The 20,401-nt window shown below is 26.8% G+C and overlaps 3 protein-coding genes across 9 annotated transcripts; all 3 read right to left on the bottom strand.

Annotated features, from left to right (window-relative positions):
- Positions 1-240: 240 nt before the first annotated feature.
- LOC149889820 (coiled-coil domain-containing protein 167-like) lies at positions 241-1,365 on the bottom strand. Its single transcript, XM_090086219.1, has 4 exons — positions 1,173-1,365; positions 972-1,069; positions 710-762; positions 241-587 (listed from the first exon to the last, which is right to left on the bottom strand). The coding sequence occupies exons 1-4, from the start codon at positions 1,188-1,190 to the stop codon at positions 484-486; spliced, it is 273 nt and encodes a 90-aa protein (XP_089942345.1). The 5' UTR covers positions 1,191-1,365; the 3' UTR covers positions 241-483.
- Positions 1,366-1,537: 172 nt separating this feature from the next.
- Positions 1,538-4,446, bottom strand: LOC145183081 (abscission/NoCut checkpoint regulator-like). Of its 6 annotated transcripts, none has more exons than XR_016452141.1 (10): positions 4,298-4,446; positions 3,909-4,015; positions 3,420-3,562; positions 3,202-3,266; positions 3,058-3,129; positions 2,823-2,887; positions 2,627-2,675; positions 2,392-2,480; positions 2,103-2,212; positions 1,538-1,812 (listed from the first exon to the last, which is right to left on the bottom strand). XR_016452141.1 is itself a non-coding variant. In XM_090086217.1 (10 exons), exons 1-10 carry the CDS (start codon positions 4,343-4,345, stop codon positions 1,743-1,745), a joined length of 855 nt encoding a protein of 284 aa, XP_089942343.1. In that variant the 5' UTR covers positions 4,346-4,445; the 3' UTR covers positions 1,538-1,742. The 6 variants fall into 6 exon arrangements, 2 of the variants coding, with proteins under 2 accessions (XP_089942343.1, XP_089942344.1); XR_016452140.1 differs by having other exon boundaries at positions 2,392-2,423; XR_016452142.1 differs by having other exon boundaries at positions 2,392-2,423; positions 3,058-3,108.
- Positions 4,447-4,697: 251 nt separating this feature from the next.
- On the bottom strand, positions 4,698-19,498 carry LOC145182787 (uncharacterized). Of its 2 annotated transcripts, none has more exons than XM_090084937.1 (11): positions 18,118-19,498; positions 17,283-17,422; positions 16,814-16,889; positions 13,914-15,912; positions 13,372-13,475; positions 13,103-13,170; positions 8,719-8,865; positions 8,248-8,335; positions 7,992-8,140; positions 7,733-7,877; positions 4,698-5,322 (listed from the first exon to the last, which is right to left on the bottom strand). In XM_090084937.1, exons 1-11 carry the CDS (start codon positions 18,459-18,461, stop codon positions 5,172-5,174), a joined length of 3,411 nt encoding a protein of 1,136 aa, XP_089941063.1. In that variant the 5' UTR covers positions 18,462-19,498; the 3' UTR covers positions 4,698-5,171. The 2 variants fall into 2 exon arrangements, with proteins under 2 accessions (XP_089941063.1, XP_089941064.1); XM_090084938.1 differs by having other exon boundaries at positions 18,284-18,488.
- Positions 19,499-20,401: the final 903 nt, after the last annotated feature.

Below are 20,401 nucleotides of genomic sequence, written 5' to 3'. Positions count from 1 at the left end.
ATTTGCTATATCTGCTTTGATTGATTCAGAGAGATACCTGAACTTGCGTTATCACGAAGGACGTCATAAAGAAACCACATTTTGACAAGCATATAGATGGTTAGTTATAAACTAAGCAGACGAAACAACATCCCAGCATAACCTCATCAAATACGACCAAGAACCGATTGTCCTCAAGGTAGCGTTGGGAGCAGGATAAATCTCTCTTATGCCCAGTACATATAAAAAAAACGACTTCAATTAGCGATTTAGGCAAATTATTTCATAAATAAAAAATTACTTTATTCCAGCAATAGTTCAAGTAATAAATAAAAAACCAGTTGAGGTTTTTTAAAGTTTTTTGAAAAAAACGTTTTCTTTGTATAAAGACCAATCATCGCCATTAGTATATTAACGATAGTTGCGCATAGTTGATAAATCTGGAATTAGATACTGGTAGTCAAATTGTCGGAATTATATTTTAACCATCAGAAAAAAATTTCATCAACTCATTGCAAGCAAGTAAAGCAGAGCGATAATAGTTACCACGGCAACTGACACTGCCATCGAACGTCGATTCTCATGTCTTAAGGATTTTAAATTGATTTCTAAAAGTCGAATTCTTGGAGAATTTCAAAATATCGTTCAATACCACTCTTCAAAATTTTAGAAACAAACAAACAAAAAACAAATTTGGAACTTGGGAAACGGGATAAAAATACAAACAAACCGTGTTGAGAAATGGCTGAGGTCAGCTGATCTCTTTCAAGATAAAAAGCATCTCTAAACACAAAATAAGAACAAAATAATATACCATGTTGCACAACAAGACGTCATATATAAAATAAGAACAAAGTAATATAACACATGCAAAACAAGACATCATTTACAAAATAAGAACTATATATATTACAAAATAAGAACTATAAATATACCATGTGCAAAACAAAATGTCATATACAAAAACAGAAGCAAAAAAAAAAAAGCCTTACCTATCTGTACTCGAAATATCTTTATTATTTCTTAGGATGACTCGAATATCATCGAGGCGACGTTCGCAGTGCTCTATCCTCTCTTCGTGAAACTCTATCTAAAGTATAGAGAACAAAATGGTTGTAAAAGATCATAGTTTAATGACAAATTCTTTACAGTAAAAAGTAAAAATCGTCGAAAGTACATAAGTTCTTTTTTACCTGAGTTATAATAGACATGCCAGAACTTTGTGTATAGTATACACTATCTACTGATATATAAAACAGATACAAGCTCAAATAAAAATCGCCAACTCGAAAATATAAAGCAACTTTCACATCGAAAAGCTAGAAACATTTAAATTTTCCATAGAGATACTTAGAAGAGCTTTTAAAAATCTTATTTCACTTTCCTGTCATTTTAAATGATAGATTTCTGATTTATTAAAAACGATTAACAATATATTTATGCGCCTATTTTTATTTTGTGTTTTCATGCTTTAGATAATCAAATGAAAAAAAAAGATTTTATTTCTCTTAAGCAGAATAAGTTAATTAGCATTTATCACAAACATCATAAAAACAAATTGTAACAACAGAAATCTTTTTTACTAAACACAAATAAATGCGTAGCAAAATTTATCTTCCACATCTTCAAGTATAAAAAAGTCTTCAAAATAATTTTTTGCATTAAATAAACTGTGGCGAAACATTGGCGCAAAGAATTATCACGAATTTGTTTTCAACACAGACACATTAAATTCTAACTGAAGACACAGAACAAGAATACAATCAATGATTTTCGATTTCTTTAAAAAGGGAAGTCTTGTGGTATTTCAAATCGAAATCTTTATGCCCCTCTCTAAATAAATGATAGAGTAACATATATATATATATATATATATATATATATATATATATATATATATATATATATATATATATATATATATATATATATATATATATATATATATAAATACTTTATAACATCAACCAATATATTTGATGTTTTATTATTCAATAACTAAAAACTCTCAACACATCAGGGTCCACATCAAAACTCTCAACACATCAAAACTCTCAACACATCAGGACTCGGAAAACACTTTCTTGCCCATTAAAAATCTTATGTTTACATATTTAATTTACCGGAAGCATTTATTGCAGTATAGGTCATCATCACAGTCACGACACCTAACAACAGCATCTTCATTGCAAATAATACACCAAGGTAACTCATCTCTTGCAGCTTTAGATGGCTAAATTGCAATTTGTTAAATAAAGTATTTAAAAAAAAAAAATTTTAATTAAATTTTGACGAAATCAACGAAAAAAACTACGCACTTTTAGTAAAATGAACGAAAAACTTTTGGGTAGTATAAAATTAAAGTTATTTTGAAGTTATGAAATTTTTTGTTTAAAAATTTTGTAAACCTACCATTGTTATCGGTTTTTCAGTGATTATATTTCCTGTCAATACAACAAAGTGTTTTCTAGTAAATTTTAATTTCTTCTCTCAAACAAGATCTTTATAAAACAGTTAATGATACAAAATCAGAAACAGGAAAAAAAAAAAAAAAAAAAAGGAGAAATAAAAAAGTGTACTTTTAAACTAAGTAAATTAGAAAACAAGATTAAAACTAATGAAAAAAGTAGTTTGATTGGTAACTTGCCAAAACCAGCCTGCGTTACTTTGTCATCTAACAAACTTTCAGCAATCACCTATGAATTTTTTTTTTGTCCATTAAAACAAGTAACACAGACAAAGAAAGTGCTTATATAAGCAAACAGCATGTAACTTAAAATATTCTGAGAATGAAATTTTCTTTTGTAAATGTCCTAATAAGAAACTGTTCTCTGATAAAATACCTTTCTTATAAGTTGTTCTGCTGTTTCTTCTTTATCTTCTAAACATTCCTCAACCAACGTTTGTGCTATTTAAAAGAAAAATGAAATCATATTTATATGTATATGTATCACAACTTATTAATATCATTAATGTTATTATACCTGGATCAATCCCCTTCAATTTGCGTAATCTATTCTCGATATCAATAACTTTACTATCAATTGTCTCTACTGGAGTTTGAGCATCAATACTCACTTCTGCTTCAACTTGTTGCAATAAATCTTTTATTTCTTCACATTCACTTTTCTTTACTCGAAATAGAAAATTCTGTTAAAAACACAAACACAATAAAAACTACAAAATTTTTAAAGACAGAAATTTTGAAAATGATAATTTTACCTTAGATGAAGCAGATTGAGGATCTCGTCCATAAACACTGCTAAACTTCTCTTCTACAGATGAACCTATACATGGTAATAGTAAAAAAAAAAGCAAATCCTATCAAATCAAATGTAGGTTTTGTTTATTGGTTTTATAAGTAGATCAGAGAAATAAAGCTCAAAAAGAAGTTAAAACCACAAATACAAATCTAGAGCTTTCTAGCATTTTTTTTTCACCATCTTTTGATTTAATTGGTTCTTTTAACTTGTTAAGTCGCATTTTAATATGAAAATCTGTATCAGCATTCTGTGCATTATTGCAAGCTACTTTCATAGAAGGACCAACATATGTGCTTGGATTTTCTTTCCACTGCAATAAGCTTAAAATTAAAATACTTTAATCATTCAGATTCTTGTATCAACTTAACTTATGAGTTTTCTCAAACTAATCAATCTTTTTAAAAATGATAAATTGTTTTATCATTGAATATAATTAGTTTATAATACCCATAATTATTCTATAATTAACAAAACCAGATACTCATAAAAATATTTAGTTAAATTGAAATTATAAAGTGAAATCAAATATCCACGAACAAATAATTGTTTAAAAAAAGCAAAAATCATTCATAAATAACACAAGCAATTTATTGCATATGAATATATTTAGGTAATAACTTTCAAATAACTAACTTTTAAAACAAAAACAGTAACAAAAAAAATTACTTATTGGAGTTGTTTTGAATGTTTAAACACTTATTACAAACATTCTTTCCAAAAACATCTTTCAGGCAGTCTTTACAAAATGCTTTGTGACAGTATTTACAGTCAAGCTGAAACAAAATTATAGACAAATGCTAAAGTTAAATCAATTAAAGCCCAAACACATTTCAACACATCAAAGCCAAATACTTAAATTAGGTTTGCGCTTTACAACAACTGTAAAATTTGTCGTAAATCAGCACAATTCATTTAACTAAAATCATCACATGAATCAGCATTTCCCAGAAGCAAACCAACTCTCTTAGTAATTTACAAATTCTTCAATTTTTAACTTGAATTTTCTACATATTTTACCATATTTAGAAAATGTAGCAGAAATGAAAACCAGGTACCTCTTTTTTAATCCAGCTGAATTTTTCTGTACATGCAAAACAAGACATTTTCTAAAAAAATTCTTCGCATGATTTTGTTATCGGAATAAAAAATTTTATTTTAAAAACTAAAAACAGACAAAGCAAATTATAACTAAAATTTTATGAATGATCCTAAATTGCAAAGGCTAGAAACTATTAAAATCAAAATAATAAAACAATTTAATTTATGATAACTTGATATTCACACCAAAAATCATGAAAAAATATTCTTGCCTAAAAATATTCACATTCTTGCTTTGATACTTAATAATTTCTTATATATATATATATATATATATATATATAAACAGCTTATTACAATCTCACTGCCAGCACTAAACTAGATAACTAACAAAAAAATTTAATTAAAAAATTGAAATTTTAGACTTAATACTTTATTTTTCATGGCTAAACTCAAGCAAAATACAAAAGGTAAAACCTGCCACTAATTCTTTTTCTATACAAAATAATAGTGATTAATTTTAAATAAAAAGAGTTGTTTGACCAGATTAAATACAAAAGAAATGTATTAAATATTAGGATAAAAGTTTTGTGTGTTTTGTTGCATAATATAAAAAAAATCTGCTAAAAACTAGATAAAATTTCTCCCAAAAATTTAACAACAAAAATTCACAAGAAAACATTTGATTACAAAAGTATAAAATTATTTCTTTTTTATATTTTTACAAAAAACAAGACAAATAAAAAATTGAACTGCAACATAATTTATTTTTTCAAAAAAGTTTTGGATTGGATTTTTTTTACATAAAAGAACTTAAAATTTGTAACACAATTAAAGATTGAAGGTAACATCTAAGAAAGCCCTGTGAAAAGCTGTTTACAACAAGTGTGTTCATCTAAAGGAGAATTTATTTCTTTTGAAATCTTTTACTTCAAGCTCATCTATTACTTGAAAGCAATCCACAACAGTTTTTCGACAATATTGGTAAAAAAGCTCTTCAGATCTTTGAAGAACCTTGCTCAAGTCAAGAGTTGTGGGTAATCTAGAAAAAGAGCCATATATTATTGGTTATTAATGGAAACATGACAATTTTTTTTGTCAAAAGTCACATTAGTATTCAATAAATAAATTTTAAAAATATAGAATTTAGCCACCATAGTTATAGTAAAATAAAAGTTTTGTTTATACTCAATGAACAAAAATGAAAACTTTTTAAGAATAAGAATGGTAATTATTTTAAACAACACCCTTCCTTACACTTTTTGCTTGAAAATTGGAAAAAAGTTTTTATTCTAATTTACTCAATTTTACTTATTAATATGCAAATAAATCACTTATATATAAAAAATATATGTGTGTGTGTGTGTGTGCGTGTGTGTGTCCATCTTTTTATTTAATTAGGTTTTTGAAATCATAAAGTCTTAAAAATATATATATTTGCTCTCTTTAGCACCAAGTTCAAAGTAGTAGTACTCAAACCAAAAATTAGAGATTTCATCTTGCTGTAGTAAAAAAGTGTTTCTGAAATCTTAACAAAATACTAAACCAAAAAAAAAATTTGAGGATTGATAGAGTTTATAAAATCTTTTATTTTTTAAAATTTACTGTACCTACAGTTAATACTACTAAATATCTGCTTTTTACCAGACTTTAAAGTAGAAGTTCCATCACGTTATAAACAAGATTTTTTCACAAAATTCTCTGATAGTGGAAATCTCCAAACAGTGGATTCCCAAAATCCAAAACAAAGGAATATTTGAGATCATAGAATGATCTCAAATATTGCTTTGTTTTGGATTTGAAAAGCTCAAAGCTTGTTTACCCAAAAACAAAATATTTTAATGTAAAAACTAATATTTTAATATACTTTATTTTAAAAGCTAAACAAATTTTAAGTTGAGCTTTCAGTTTACTAAGAAATACATGAACAGAAACTGTATCGTAATGCGTACAATCACTGATAACAAAAAATGACAACTTTTACTTTGAAATATGTCTATCAGTTTGTAATAAACATAATTGAAGCAAACAATTCAAGAATGGTTCAGTGCAAAATCTGCAACGGCATAGCTTTAGGAAAAAATCGTAAAAGTTAAAAGATGTATGTATTGATCCAGTTCAGTTCAGGAATGTCTTCAACAAAACTTATGAGGCTGTGTATGTTTAGGTAAAAATTTGAATCATTTTCACAATCAAAAGCAGAATAAATATGAATTAGGTTTAAATTCCTTTAAAAGAAGATTGATTGGTACAGTTACTACTCCTTAATAAGGTTTTCTGCTACACCTAATTTAAAAAACAATCTTAAAAATTAGTATTTAATATAAAATAGAGAAAAAAACTTTGAATCTATATTTTGTGTTTTATATTAAATTGACTGCTAATGGGAAACAACTTCTTGAATTAATAAATGATGTCATAATGTTAATATTATTTTCATCCAGAAAAAAAAAAAAAATTAATTAATTACAAAAAACAATGAGTGACTAAGACCATATTACAAAATTACAATATTTTATCAAATATATATATTTGATTTACTCTTGAAAGCATATTACCTTAGCAACCTTAGTTCCCTATTCACCAGTGAGTCTTTCTTAATTAGATTCAATCAGCAGCCTGCACAATGGTAGGATGGGTAATTTTCAATTTTTTTTTAGAGCTATATTCATATAAAAGAATTTAGATCTTCTAATTTTACCCCACAACAACAGCATGTAGAAATCATGTCAATAAATCTTTACATTGTATTTAGTTATTTATTCATAGATTAAATGTATTAAATATCTGATAAAAATAATTAAATGTTTTTTAAAAGTGACCTATTCATAATTTCAAAGTGACCTGTTCATAATTTGAATATTTTAAGAATGCAGTACATTTATTGATAAAAATTTTAAAATTTAAAAAGCAGTTATAATTATATTTTATTCTAAACATACAGCATAAGCAGGGTGCTATATTTATTTTTAAGACTGCTACTTTAATAACTTTAGTTACAACTAAAAACTAGTTACTTCTTAAGTTTTCCCAAAATACTGTTAACATGTACTTAAAACATGCTAACAGTATTTTTTAATATTTAAATAACTTTTGTGATATTCAAATATTCTTTGTTGAAAGTCTGACAACAAAGTTAATGTTACAAAACCTCAATAGAAATCGGTAGAAAATTAACAACTTTTCCTACTTCTTTATAATATAATTTTATTTAAAATTATAACAGTTCTAGCAGATTTTAAAAACCTTTTTTTTCAATAACTAAACACTTAATACTTTGTTATATGAAAGATTTCATTTGAGTCACATGACTAGGAACATTGGAGTTACTTTGGCACAGTTTGTCTGTTTACACAAAAAAAGATTAAAAAAAACAACAAAAAACAATGTACTATTATCACCAAAAAATTGTTTCAAAAAAATAAAAAACCAAAATGATTTTTCAAGCTTACTTTGAGAGTATGTGATATATGGCACATATATCATTCACTGTATCCATGATCAAACTGCGACACTCCATCAGCATTGCAACACATACAAAAATATCAAATGGATATTCTGGAGATAAGTATATTTCCTCTTGATGTGTTCCTGCACCTAAAAATACAAACAGAAACTTTTTAATATTATAATATTATAAATTCATAGTAAGATTTTTAGCATTTGAAATTCACTATTTGTCTTAGTGAATAAAGCTGGGGGAAGACATACTGTTATTTTCAAACTCCTTTGCTCTTTCTTTATAACGCTCCATTTCTGCTTCAAGTGAAGAAACTTCCAGGTGTCGACTGCTAGTTATTTCAAACAAACGAAGTGCTTCTTTGTAATCAAACTCACGCTTGAAGTTTAAAAGGAGCCATCTTAAAAAAAAAAGCAACTAAAAGAAAGTATTTGTTATGGCTAATCAGCATGCAACTCCTCCAACTTCCCTAAAAGAAAAAGCAGATTAAAAAAAGCAAAGTTAAACCTGTGACAAAACATTAATCCCATGTCTGTTGATTGAAGAACATCAAAAAGTTCTCTATCCATTTTCATAAGAAGTTGCTCCAAGAGTGCTGTTAGAAAGAAAATTCAATTTAGTTTTATTTAAAAAAATTTTTCAAAAAGATAATAAACAAAAATAATAATAATTTCCCAGATATTAATTTCTATTGAAATTTCCAGGAATGTTTATGACTCAGCAATTATTGCTGAGTCATAAACATTCAGTTTATGTCTCCGGAAAAGGTCATATGAGTGACCTTTTCCGGAGACATAAACTGAAATCTGATTATTTTTCATATATTAACCATTTTTCCATTTTTTATCCAACTTTTATCCAAACATTTTTTTATCCAACAAGTCAAATACAGGCACCAAGTTTATTACAAAGCACATTCATTTTTTACAAAAAGAAGAAAAAACAATTTATAGAAAAACAAAATTTCAATTTACTTACAGATTTTCCGTAACATGCCTTCTTCCATGAAATCTTTTTTAAAATGCTCCATGTAATTGACAAACATCCAATAAGCTTCTGCTTCTGTATCCATTACAAAGAGAAAGCGACTCATTATGTCATTCATCCCTTGTGCATACCCCACTTCTGTAGTTTTTAAAAACAAAAAATGCATCAAGACAGAGTACGGTAAAGAATTTGTTTTTTAGGGAAACTTCTTTCTCAGAAACTTTTACAAATTGTAACTTTTAAGGGATGTGCTTTTTTCAAATGAAACATGCCTAAAAATGTGCAGTAAAGAAAATGTTATATACATTATTATACCATTTTAATTGCACCTTAATAGTCTTACCAAAAAAAACAAAGTTTAATTGATTTATTCAATGATTTTTTTTGTGGTCTGAAATCTGTTTTTTGCTGGAAATTTTTTTTTTTTTTTCGCGGTATTTTAAAATGACATTTCAAGTTCAAGAAGAAACATTAAGATTAAACATCTTTTATTGCATTTTAATTATCAAAAATGAAAAAAAAAATCTAATTTAGTTTCTTAAAATATTCAAAATTTCAATAAAAATTAAGTACTTTTGGATGGTCTTCCACGTTTATTTTAAGTTCAGATTTAATATTGGATGTTGACATTGGATGAAGCTATGACTTAAGTCAATCTCAATACCAGCAAACACAATACAATGTCTTGACAGATGAAAATTCTAATTTAAAGTTTGATGTTAAAAAGAAATAGGAAAAGATTTTAGATAATGTAGAACACATAAAAAAACTGAAAGAACAGATATCATTTAGAAAGTCTCTGTTGGGGAATAAGAGATGAATCTTTGGGGTGAGATTTTTTATATTTATTCTTTATACATTTATTTTTTATAATTCTGTTTTGGATTTGGATTAAGCTGCATTGAAAAAAGTAGGAGTTTCAAAAAGAAGTGAATTGTGAAACTGAATTGAAATCAGATTTAAAGTCATCAATTAAGCTGATACACAAAGGTGAACAATATTCTCAATATTCAGTGAAAAAATATTTGTACAACAGAAACCATTATTTTTTTTTGAACTTGTAATGATTTTATCATTCATCAGTTTTAAAATTTTTATAAACACAAATTCATCAACATCCTTGTAACTACTTTATCTTTCCCAGTTGTTAACTTTCTTCTTCCATCCATTTAGCTGGTCTAAAAATTGATGTACCTCACATAATGTGCATGCAGGAGGAAAAAAAAAGAGTAAATTCCTCAATCCTTGTACCATTTAAAAAAATTGTGACTTAGATGATTGTCTAAGAAAATGAAAACAAGACGTGGAACATTATACTATTCCTCATCAATTTTCTCAATATAATCTTTGTAATAGCAAACAGTGATGTTTTCTTTAGGTTTTAATGAATTAATTTTGTTAACTGTTTTTGCAGCATTCCTTGAAAGTATTCTATTCATGCTTAGATTCAATTCAAAACTTGTCTCTTTGACATTAAATAAAGCATATGGACAATCAATGATATAAAGCAAGCCATTCTTTTCCAAAAAAAATTGTGAAAATGGTCAAAAAATCTCTTGACTCTACTGGATGGAAACATTGCTGCTGCTCTGCTCATAGATTCAGAGATAAAAATACTCCAGCATTTATCTTAAGGATTTAACCCAATATTCAGTTGGAAGACCATTTTTTCAATTAACATATTTTCAGGGTTGGCTTTCTTTGGACATTCATTTTCTTACTTCTTTAAATGCCAACTAATTTTTCACTCTGGTATACTTTTTGTCCCTTCCGTCACATTTTCCAAAGCTGCCTTTACAAAAAGAACATATTTCTTATATTTCATATTTCTTATTTTTTCAAGATACAGTGGGAATTGTTGTTTCCTCTTCTTTAAAACTGTTAAGACTTTTCATGATTACTTTAACAAATAAAAAAAAAACTTTTATACAAAATTTAAATTCATCTGTTAAAATGCTGCAAAAAACAGATTCATTCTCTTCATAACTTTTAAGTCATTTGTTAATTGAATTAACAACATATTCTCATTGAGGAATCAAAAATATTTAAGATAATTATTTTGTATTCTCAAATATTAACTGTCATCATATAAGATAATGTCAATTAAGTATAGAGAGAAATAATATTTTTGAATTAATGCAAATTTTCTTTCATCAAAAGAAAATTTTAATCATTAAATTTTATTACATTTGGATGACAAATGTTCAATTTTTGTTCAGAATGATTTTATAAGGATTTTAACATATTTCATAAATTTAAAAGTGAATATTGCAAAAAATACATACCAAAAAAAAAAAAAAAAAAATTTATCCTACTTATTTTTGCTACTATTTAAGTTGTAATTTTGTTTTTTTTCTCTTAAAATAGTTTCAGGATTTAAACTTTGTCAATGTCACCCCATCAAAACTAACCCCATCTTTTTAGGCCACAATTACTATTTTATTATGCCAACATGCAGATTCTCGAAACTTTTTGTGGCCAATATAAAACAGTAAGAGATTATATAAATTTGAATTGTAACTAACTGACTACATAGTCATACATGTTGGTTGACATGGTTTCATATATTTTGCTGAACTTTAGAACTTACAGTTTTTTTTACTTAAAGAAAAATTGCTGTGTGACAAACAAAAATTTTTCTAACCTTTTTCTAACCTAGCTATACAAGTAGGATAGTTATTATGTTTAACAGTTTTTAGGTTTTTAAGTTCACACAAACAACTGTTAAACTATCTGACACCCAAATGACATCCAAGAAAATAATTATCTGATCATTTACTTTATGACAAGATTTCTTAAAACATTAAAACAATGTTGTTAAAATGTTTGTTTTTTTAACTTAGTTAAAAATAAATTAAAATGACTTGACCTGTTCAGTAAGCATTTATGTTTCAGAATTTTGTTACTTCAATACTGATAATTATTCTAGGCAATATTGATCTCAAATAAATGAGATTTGAACAAAAAATTTTTTTATCTTTTTTAAATAATACTAGAAAAAACAAGAAGTAACAGTACTTTGCCAACATTTTCTTACAACTGACTAGATTTCACTGGTTGTAGGAGACATTATTCAGAACAATCATTAAATATTATATTTCCACTAAACTGTTGTATATTATTTTGATTTTGTTGAAAAGAATAGGAAAGTTTCCAGAATTCACAACTGCTGTAATTAAGCTGCAAAATAGTAAAAGTTTAAATTATTTGCTCTTATTTTAAATATGTATCTTAATTCCATTAACATATTATTCCAAGATTTTTACTCTCTTTTTAAAGCACTGAGCTTGATTATTTCTAATTTAAATCATAATTATACTAGTATGGTCTCATATAGAATTGAATCCCTTAAAAGAAACCATAACCATACTAATTGATTTCTAGATGCAGATCATTATTGGTCAGCAATTGTGAATGTTTTCGCTTTTCTTTTTAGTAAACTTTTTACTTAGTTTTATTTGTTTCATAATTGCTTTTTAGCTTTAGGAAATGTTTATGCAACAATTTCATTAAAAATTTTCTTTTGCTTGGTAAGTCCCCTTCTAATATAAAGGAATGAATATATTGAAATGGTACTTACTGAACTGTAAGTTAAATATAAAGGAATTCTATATTGAAATGGTACTTACTGAACTGTAAGTTAAATATAAAGAATTCTATATTGAAATGGTACTTACTGAACTGTAAGTTAAATATGAGATTTTTAATTCAGTCTTTTAAAATTTTCTTATATTTAAAAAGTTTCTTTTTATTGAAAATTAGTTTCATTTTTTTGATTTTATTTAGTGAACTTAATGTAAATAGTTTATTTGAATTTGTTTATTAAAGTTAGATCAACCATTATATAGGAGCAACAGATTCCATCAATTATGAAAAACCAGCCATATCAGATGTTGCTAAAAACTTAATAGAAAATCTAATTTTTTTAAATTATGGACCATCTTAAAAACAGGGTGTGGAGTCTTAAATCAGAGGAGGCACTGAAAAATCTAAATGAGGTTGAGCTGCATAAGCAGATACCATGAAAAGAACAGAATTATAAAAGTATAAGGTACTTTTAACAAAAAGCCTTTGACAAGATGTAGAGTAACTTTGACAAGATCAGCAAGGAGCTAAATATTTCCAGAGTAATCTACATTTACTTTAATGCGCTTAAATACCTGGGGTCAAAGTTTTTCCAATTTAACTTAATTTTGGTTAGTAAAACTTCTTAAGAGACACCCATCTTTTATTCTGCTTACTTTTAAGGGGTGAATTATTTGACATTTGAGATTCATTTTATATTTGGATCAAATTAGACTTGATTTTTAAAAAAGTTAAAAAATCTAGTATTAATTTATGAATAAATTTGGAAGCAAGGATGAAGAACATTTACCTGGATGAAAAAATGCATATGTCAACAAAGAATCTCTCAATTTTACCAACCCAGGATTACTGTCATCTCTAAAAAAAAATAATAAAATTTTCTAAACATTATTAACTTAACACTAAACACCTTTTAATTTTTTTTTTAAAAAAGAAAAACATTCAACATTTTTTTTAAACATAAAACATAAAAACTGATTTATTTATTGAACGCTTAAGTATATTCTAAACTTTTTTACTCACTATAGAGATCTAAAAATTATGAATTTTTGATATTACTTAAAAAGAGGCAGTTCTCTGTCTGTTCTTGGTACATCTTTATCAATAACTCGAACAGATGCAGATATCATCTTTTCATTGTAAGGTTGCCTAGCAGCAAAAACCTATAGTGAAAAAATCTTCACTTGTCTTCAGTTCAACTATTTGTCCCATTTAAAAAAAAAATCATTTAAAAAAGTATTCACACAAAATTTTAAAAAATAGAAATAAAATCATAGTTTTGCATAGAAATATACACAGCTTGTGGTTAAAAAACTACATAAAGTAAAACTAGTTAAGAGTGTAGAAACCTGGAATGTACAAGGAACTTATTGTACTTTTAGATTTAAACATATGATCATTAATGATAACATAGGTAAAGATTTCATTTACTCTAAAATGTCAGAGTAGCAAATAAGAAGCAAAAAAAAAACTGAAATGTCAGAGAAGCAAACAAAGTTATGCATATTTTAGTATGGCTTATATTGCATAACATTTCACAACCTAAACAAAAAAATTCCTTACTTGTGCTTGTATTTCTATAAACAAAAAAAACTCCTTACTTGTGCTTGTATTTCTATAAATTTAAGCTGTTCCTCACCAAGCACTGTTGATGAGGGAAGGAAAATTTTAGGAGGATGAACAGGGTCAAAATCACAATAAGGACAAGTATTTAAATCCGGATTGGCTAATTTTTCAACACTATAAACACTATCAGTACTGCTTAGAATAAACTGAAACTTTGGTGCATCTACTAAAAAAGAATCATCATTTTGAAAAGCTGAAAGTATCCCCATAGCTGGCATATCAGATTTTCGTGCAGGTTCTTTTAGCAAACTTTGTTCTGCAACAACTGGTGGCAGAGAGACTGAAGATACTTTTTCAGTATGAAGATGCATTTGCTCTAACAGATATTTATTTGCATTTTCAACAATACCAAGTAAGTTTTTATCATAATTTACAGCTTTTACTGGTAAAGTTGAATCATTATCAAAACTGTTGCTTCTTGTCAGTCTTTTTTTGTGCATCTCTGTTGGAACTAAAGATCTTGATCGTGCAGGTTTGGTCAAAGGCTGAGGTGGAGTACTTGCCTTTATCATTTGAGCAATCCATGGTGGGAGTTTATCGAGAGTTTCACCTGTTGGTGATTTAATGCAATCTTGCTCTGTCTCAGTAAACTTTACAGGTATTTCATTAAGCTCATTAACTTCTAAAGAATCTGAAAAATGTCTTAAATCTAGAAAAGAAGGGTTATCTCCATTTATAGAGTCTAAATCAAAATTATTTTCAAAAGAGTCATTATTATGGAGATAATTGTTAGAAATTGAAGAAGTGTCTAAATTTTTTAATGAATCTTTGTTTAAGTTGCAACATATGGAGTCAACATCTTTTGTTGAACAAATTGGCTGAAATATACTATCATTATAAGTTTTAATTGCTTTGCTAGAAATTTTTTTATCAAGTTTTGATTCATCATATAGCTCTGAAATAAAAACTGATCTTCCACTTGGAAGCAAAGAGTTATGATATTCATTTTTTGAGTTATCTTTTTTATTCAATATGTAATCAGATTCTTGTAAAAAACTATTTTCAACTTCATCAGGAATAATACTGGATGAACTGAGAGAAGGAAGATCACTTAAATCAATGGATTTGAAATTTTCTGATTTTGAATACAAAGATTCTTGCATATTTTTAGAATTTAGTAACAGTGTATCTTCAAAAGGATCAATAAAAGAAGATGTGTTAACAAAGTCATTGGTAGTAGATACACTGTATTTGGATTGTTCAGTTTGAGAACAAACACAATCCTGAAACGTAGACAGTTTTTCTATTGGTTCAAAAGTGCGCACTTCATTTACAGAAGTATCTATAATGTCAAAACTGCCAGAAGTCCTTACAGCTGAAGTCATTTGTTCACAAGTTTTAGTTTCATTTAGAGATAAAACATCTTCACTGAGTAGGTTGAAGCTATCAAGCTTAGATAATGTAGATAACTCAACAGAAAGGTTTTTTTCAGAAGGTTCACAATACTCAAACATGGCATCAGCAAGTGCTTTGCTTATATCATCTGAATTCAGATTTTCCATAAACTCAACTTGAGGTATGAACTCAGTCTCTTTAATCATTTTTTCACAAGAAGGTTCATAATTATTTAAATAGTTATTATTGGGGGACAGTTCTTGAATTGTGGATGGGAATGATACAGATAAGGAGCAGCCCACTGTTCCTGGATAACTAGAAATAGCACCATTGGAACTATATGGCAAATTATCTGTGATCAATTGACTATATCTCATAGATTTATTTTCATTTTTACAAGAAAGATCAAACTCCTCAATTATCTCAGGACAGACTTCAGTATTATTACTTGTTAATGAGGCTTCAATAACATTTGGTAGTTCAGTATATTCATTAGCATTTTCAGGACAACCAGTATACCATTTTGGACAATAATGAACACCTTCATAATCACTAACTAATCCTTTAAGAAGAGTTTTCCAGCGTATTTTCATAGCTTCATAGCGCACTGCATTTTCAACTGCTAATATGTCACGTTCTCTAAAAAATCAAAAATTATACAACAAAAATAAACTTTAGAAAAAAAATACTTGGAAATACAAATATTTGAATTAATTAATCTAACTGCCATTTGTTACTATTTTGAGTTCAAAAATTTAAGAATGTGGTCCAAAAATTGTCTGCCAACATGGAGCTCCACACCTTGGAAGAAGAAAACTCTGGAAACCAAGGTTCAAATGTTGCTCTTTATAATCCATTTAATTTTGTCAGGAGTTTACTTTTCAGTCAAGGTACTCTTTAGTCTTATGTAGAAACATCTTTTTATGAAGAACTTTTTTTATAACACTTGTATCTATAAAACTACAATCCATTACAAACACCCATCTTTGATAACCTCCAGGACATACATATCCCTTTTTTTCATCAAATACATAGAGTGAAGTCAATAATTTGTTAGGCGCCAGATACATAGATACATAGATACATACATAGATACATAGATACATACATAGATACATAGATACATACATACATACATACATACATACATACATACATACATACATACATACATACATACATACATACATACATACATACATACATACATATACATACATACATACATACAAACATATATATATATATATATATATATATATATATATATATATATATATATATATATATATATATATATATATATATATATATATATATATATATATATATATATATATATATATATATATATATATATATATAGCTTCAAATTTTTTTATATTACTGTAGCTTCAAAATTTAGTAAAATCTAACCGATTTAAAGTTTATTTCCAAGTCTAAAATCTATCTAGTTATTAAATCACAAGTGTTTCTGTTTTTGATTCTATGAAAGCTGCATTTTAATTGTATATAATAGCATAAAGAAAAATATTTTTACCTAGCTGTAGTATTAAAAGGATATAACTCAAATAGAAAAACCCACACTTCTTTTCTGATAACTTCTTCAACACCACCTATATAAAATATAGACTCGGTAAAACAAGGTAATTTATCAAAACTGATAATGAAAGATCTGCACAATGTAATACTAATGACATAAATACTCTTTATCTTGTTTCAAAAACTTTTGACAGAGCCTGACACAAAATTTGTGTTAATATGAATAAACTTGCATGTTTCAAGTATATTTTTGTATTAATACTAATAAATTTTTACTTTGCTTTCATATAGACAAATTTGTACTAGTATTCAACTTTTAAACTGAGACAACTACATTTTGCTAAATTTATAGTTAAGATACATATTAATTGATTTTATTAACTTTCTTATGCAACAACAAGTTAACTAACTTTGAATGAATAATAAATTAACAAAAAAAGAGAAAAAGTAAACATCTATAATTTCACCTTTAAAAATTGCTTTGCGCAAATCATGTTCATTGACAAGCCTTCCACTTTCATCAAACATATTTTGAAATTTTTCTTTTGAAAGAGGTTTGTTGCGATAACTGCGGACTTTATCCATTTGGACTGGAGATGTAGGCCAGCTAAAGACAAGTAATTCTAATTTAAAACAAAAAGTAAATTTTTTTTTATCCATAATTTGTTTTTTTTTTCAGTAAAATACTGAAAAAATTGTAAAGTACTGAAAAAAAACAAACACTGATTGTGTCAAAACTAGACATAATCAGCGTTTTTTTTTTTTCATATTTTTTCTAATATATTTAATATATTAGAATAATTTCAAAAATTATCACTATTATGATGCTGTAAATCACTTTAAAGAATGTTGCCTGCAATATATCAGATGTAATGACCAAACTCATAACATTCACAAGATAGAGGCATTCTGCTACATGTGGCTTTTTTAAGATCTTAATCTTTACAATAATTACAACAATTCGTTTCTTTGTGCATGTGTAAGTTGTATAAAACAATCTATGTTAACTTTAGTGTTTGCTTAGCAAAAAACAAATTATTGTTATTAGTTTATTTAAAAACTAGAACATACAAGAGTCATTTAGACTTAAAAAAATTAAAGGTTGTTTTTAATTTTTTCTATTCGTTAATTTTTAGCTTAGTATATATTTTTATTCTTTTTCTGGATAAACATAACTTAAAATCAAAAATAAAATAAAATTCTCACAAATAATTTGGTCCCCTCTTACAAGAACTGGTTAAAAATAATATACAATTGGAATTAAAAGTCACAAAAATAATTTGATAAAATATTTTAAGAAACCTTTCCACAGAAGAGATATTCTCAGATGATATATCATCATTACTTAAATCAACCTTCAGACTGCAGCAAAGTGGATGATTATCAGATAAATCAGAAGCCTCATTTGCTTCCAATGCTTCCTCAATTAAAGAGTCTGACCTGAGATTAAAACTAAACTCTTCATCACCTTCAGATAGTAACATAACAAAAGGACTTCTTGATCTTTCTGATGTATGATTAACATTGTCAAGTGGAATATCTGTATCTTCAATATTGCTTCTTTTTTCTGTAGTCCTTTTGACTTCTCCCAGCTTTAGGACAAGTTTTGAAAAAGAATCAGAAAAAGAAGACATTCTATTTATCATCTCATTTTAATCTCTGAGCTCTGAATAACAATTTTACATTTATTTATATAAATACATTTATTCATTCATACATACATACACATACATACATACATACATACATACATACATACATACATACATACATACATACATACATACATACATACATACATACATACATACATACATACATACATACATACATACATACATACATACATATTTGAGAACAAGTATACAATTTTAAGAAATACTGAAAACAACAAATATTTACATATACCAAAAACGGAAAGAAAAATAATAAAGATCAACAGCCTGCTCTCTCTCTCTCTCTCTTTTTCATACTTTCTCTCTTTTTGGTCACTTACAATACATGAGAAAGTATGTATACTATAGTGAGTTGCATAAAACAATACGTTACATAATTTGGATACCTATTATGTATATATTGCTCATTAGAAATATAAATTTTGATACTATCAATTCAATTTTTGAAAAAAATGGTAGCTGTGGAAAGTTGCTTAAGATAGATTAGTTAACACTTAAACTTGAATTAGCTTGAATAATATTTATGCTTGAAATACTCAAATGCTTTCGCGTAGACTGATATATAAACAGCAGTCTCATTTTGCTACATTGTTACAGTAAGTACGGTTAAAAACCCAATAAAATTTTTTTTATTAGCATAGCGCCTTTGAGCATATCTAGGCTCACATTTTTTTAAAAGATAAGCATATGATAATCATATTGTTGAGAATTGCTCTATATGTTAAGCATGTTTTTGAGCACAATTCTTTTATTAAGAGTCTTAGTAATAACTGGGATTCTCTCTATAAACTTCTAATTTTTTTCCAGGGATTCTTAAATTTTAGGTTTGTTGTTATCTTATAGTAATGATAAGCATAGCCACCGAGAGAAATTTCGGGCCCTGGGGAAGTTTTCTTAAGGGGCCCTCATTATGATCAATTACATACCCAAGACCAATAGAAGCGTCCTCTGGTCATTGAAAATTAAAAATTAAAGTTAATTAAATCTTTTAAAAGTCAACACTATTTAAATCTTTTAAAAAGTATTTTAAAAAATTATTTGCACCCGCAAGGGGCCCGGGGAATCTTCCCCGTCCACCTCCCCCTCTCGACGGCCATGATGATAAGATAATATATAAATGCTTGCAATATATATTAATATGCATTTAGAAAAAGTACATTTAAAGTATTTCATTTTTATGTAATTTTTAAGATAGCAAACATTTTCTTTATTTGTTCACCTAGATATGAATTCAATTTGTTTAAATATATTTTGATTTGGTGATAATTACAGATTGTAAACTTTATTTATTTATTTTGTCCCTATTTGCTCCAGTCGAGTATACTTCTGGAAATCCGTCTATTACATCAGTAGAAACCATGTCATAAGCACAAAATTAGTGACGTTATTTTTTTTCAATTGTTGTACATGAGCAAGCTTCACTAAGAGAAATTTAAACGAGTAAAGTAAAAACTTTAACGAAGTTCTTCGAGTAATTTTTGTGTTTTACTTTTACATCAAACTCGAATTACTCTAATTTATTTCAATGAATAAATGATAACAAAACATATTTTTCAGTAAATCAAGAAAAATATGTTTTGTTATCATTTATTCATTAAGGTTTCGATTTTTTCTAATCAAGTTCCTTTAAAATAATTATTGAATCCAAAATAAAAAATTTATGCAGAGATTTATATTAAATAAATTTTCTATCTTCATAGAAAATATTTCTTATCATACGTTATACTTGGTAACTTTGCAAATTTTAAACAACCACCTGGCCATATTTGACAATGTGAAATTGATTAATCTATTCAACCAAGACAAGAAAAATAAAACATCAAAAAATATTGACCTTTTACACAAAACATCTTTGTTGATAAATCCAGTTCCTCACCAACTGAAGCAGTATTGCAACTTCGCTTAATGGT

This window comes from Hydra viridissima, unplaced genomic scaffold (genome assembly GCF_058129835.1).
Source record: "Hydra viridissima isolate aposymbiotic clone 2 unplaced genomic scaffold, HvirCarnegie_v1 scaffold_4, whole genome shotgun sequence".
Lineage (NCBI taxonomy): Eukaryota > Metazoa > Cnidaria > Hydrozoa > Anthoathecata > Hydridae > Hydra > Hydra viridissima.
The sequence above is the reverse complement of the archived record's forward strand: the minus strand, read 5'-3'. Positions and strand labels throughout refer to the sequence as shown.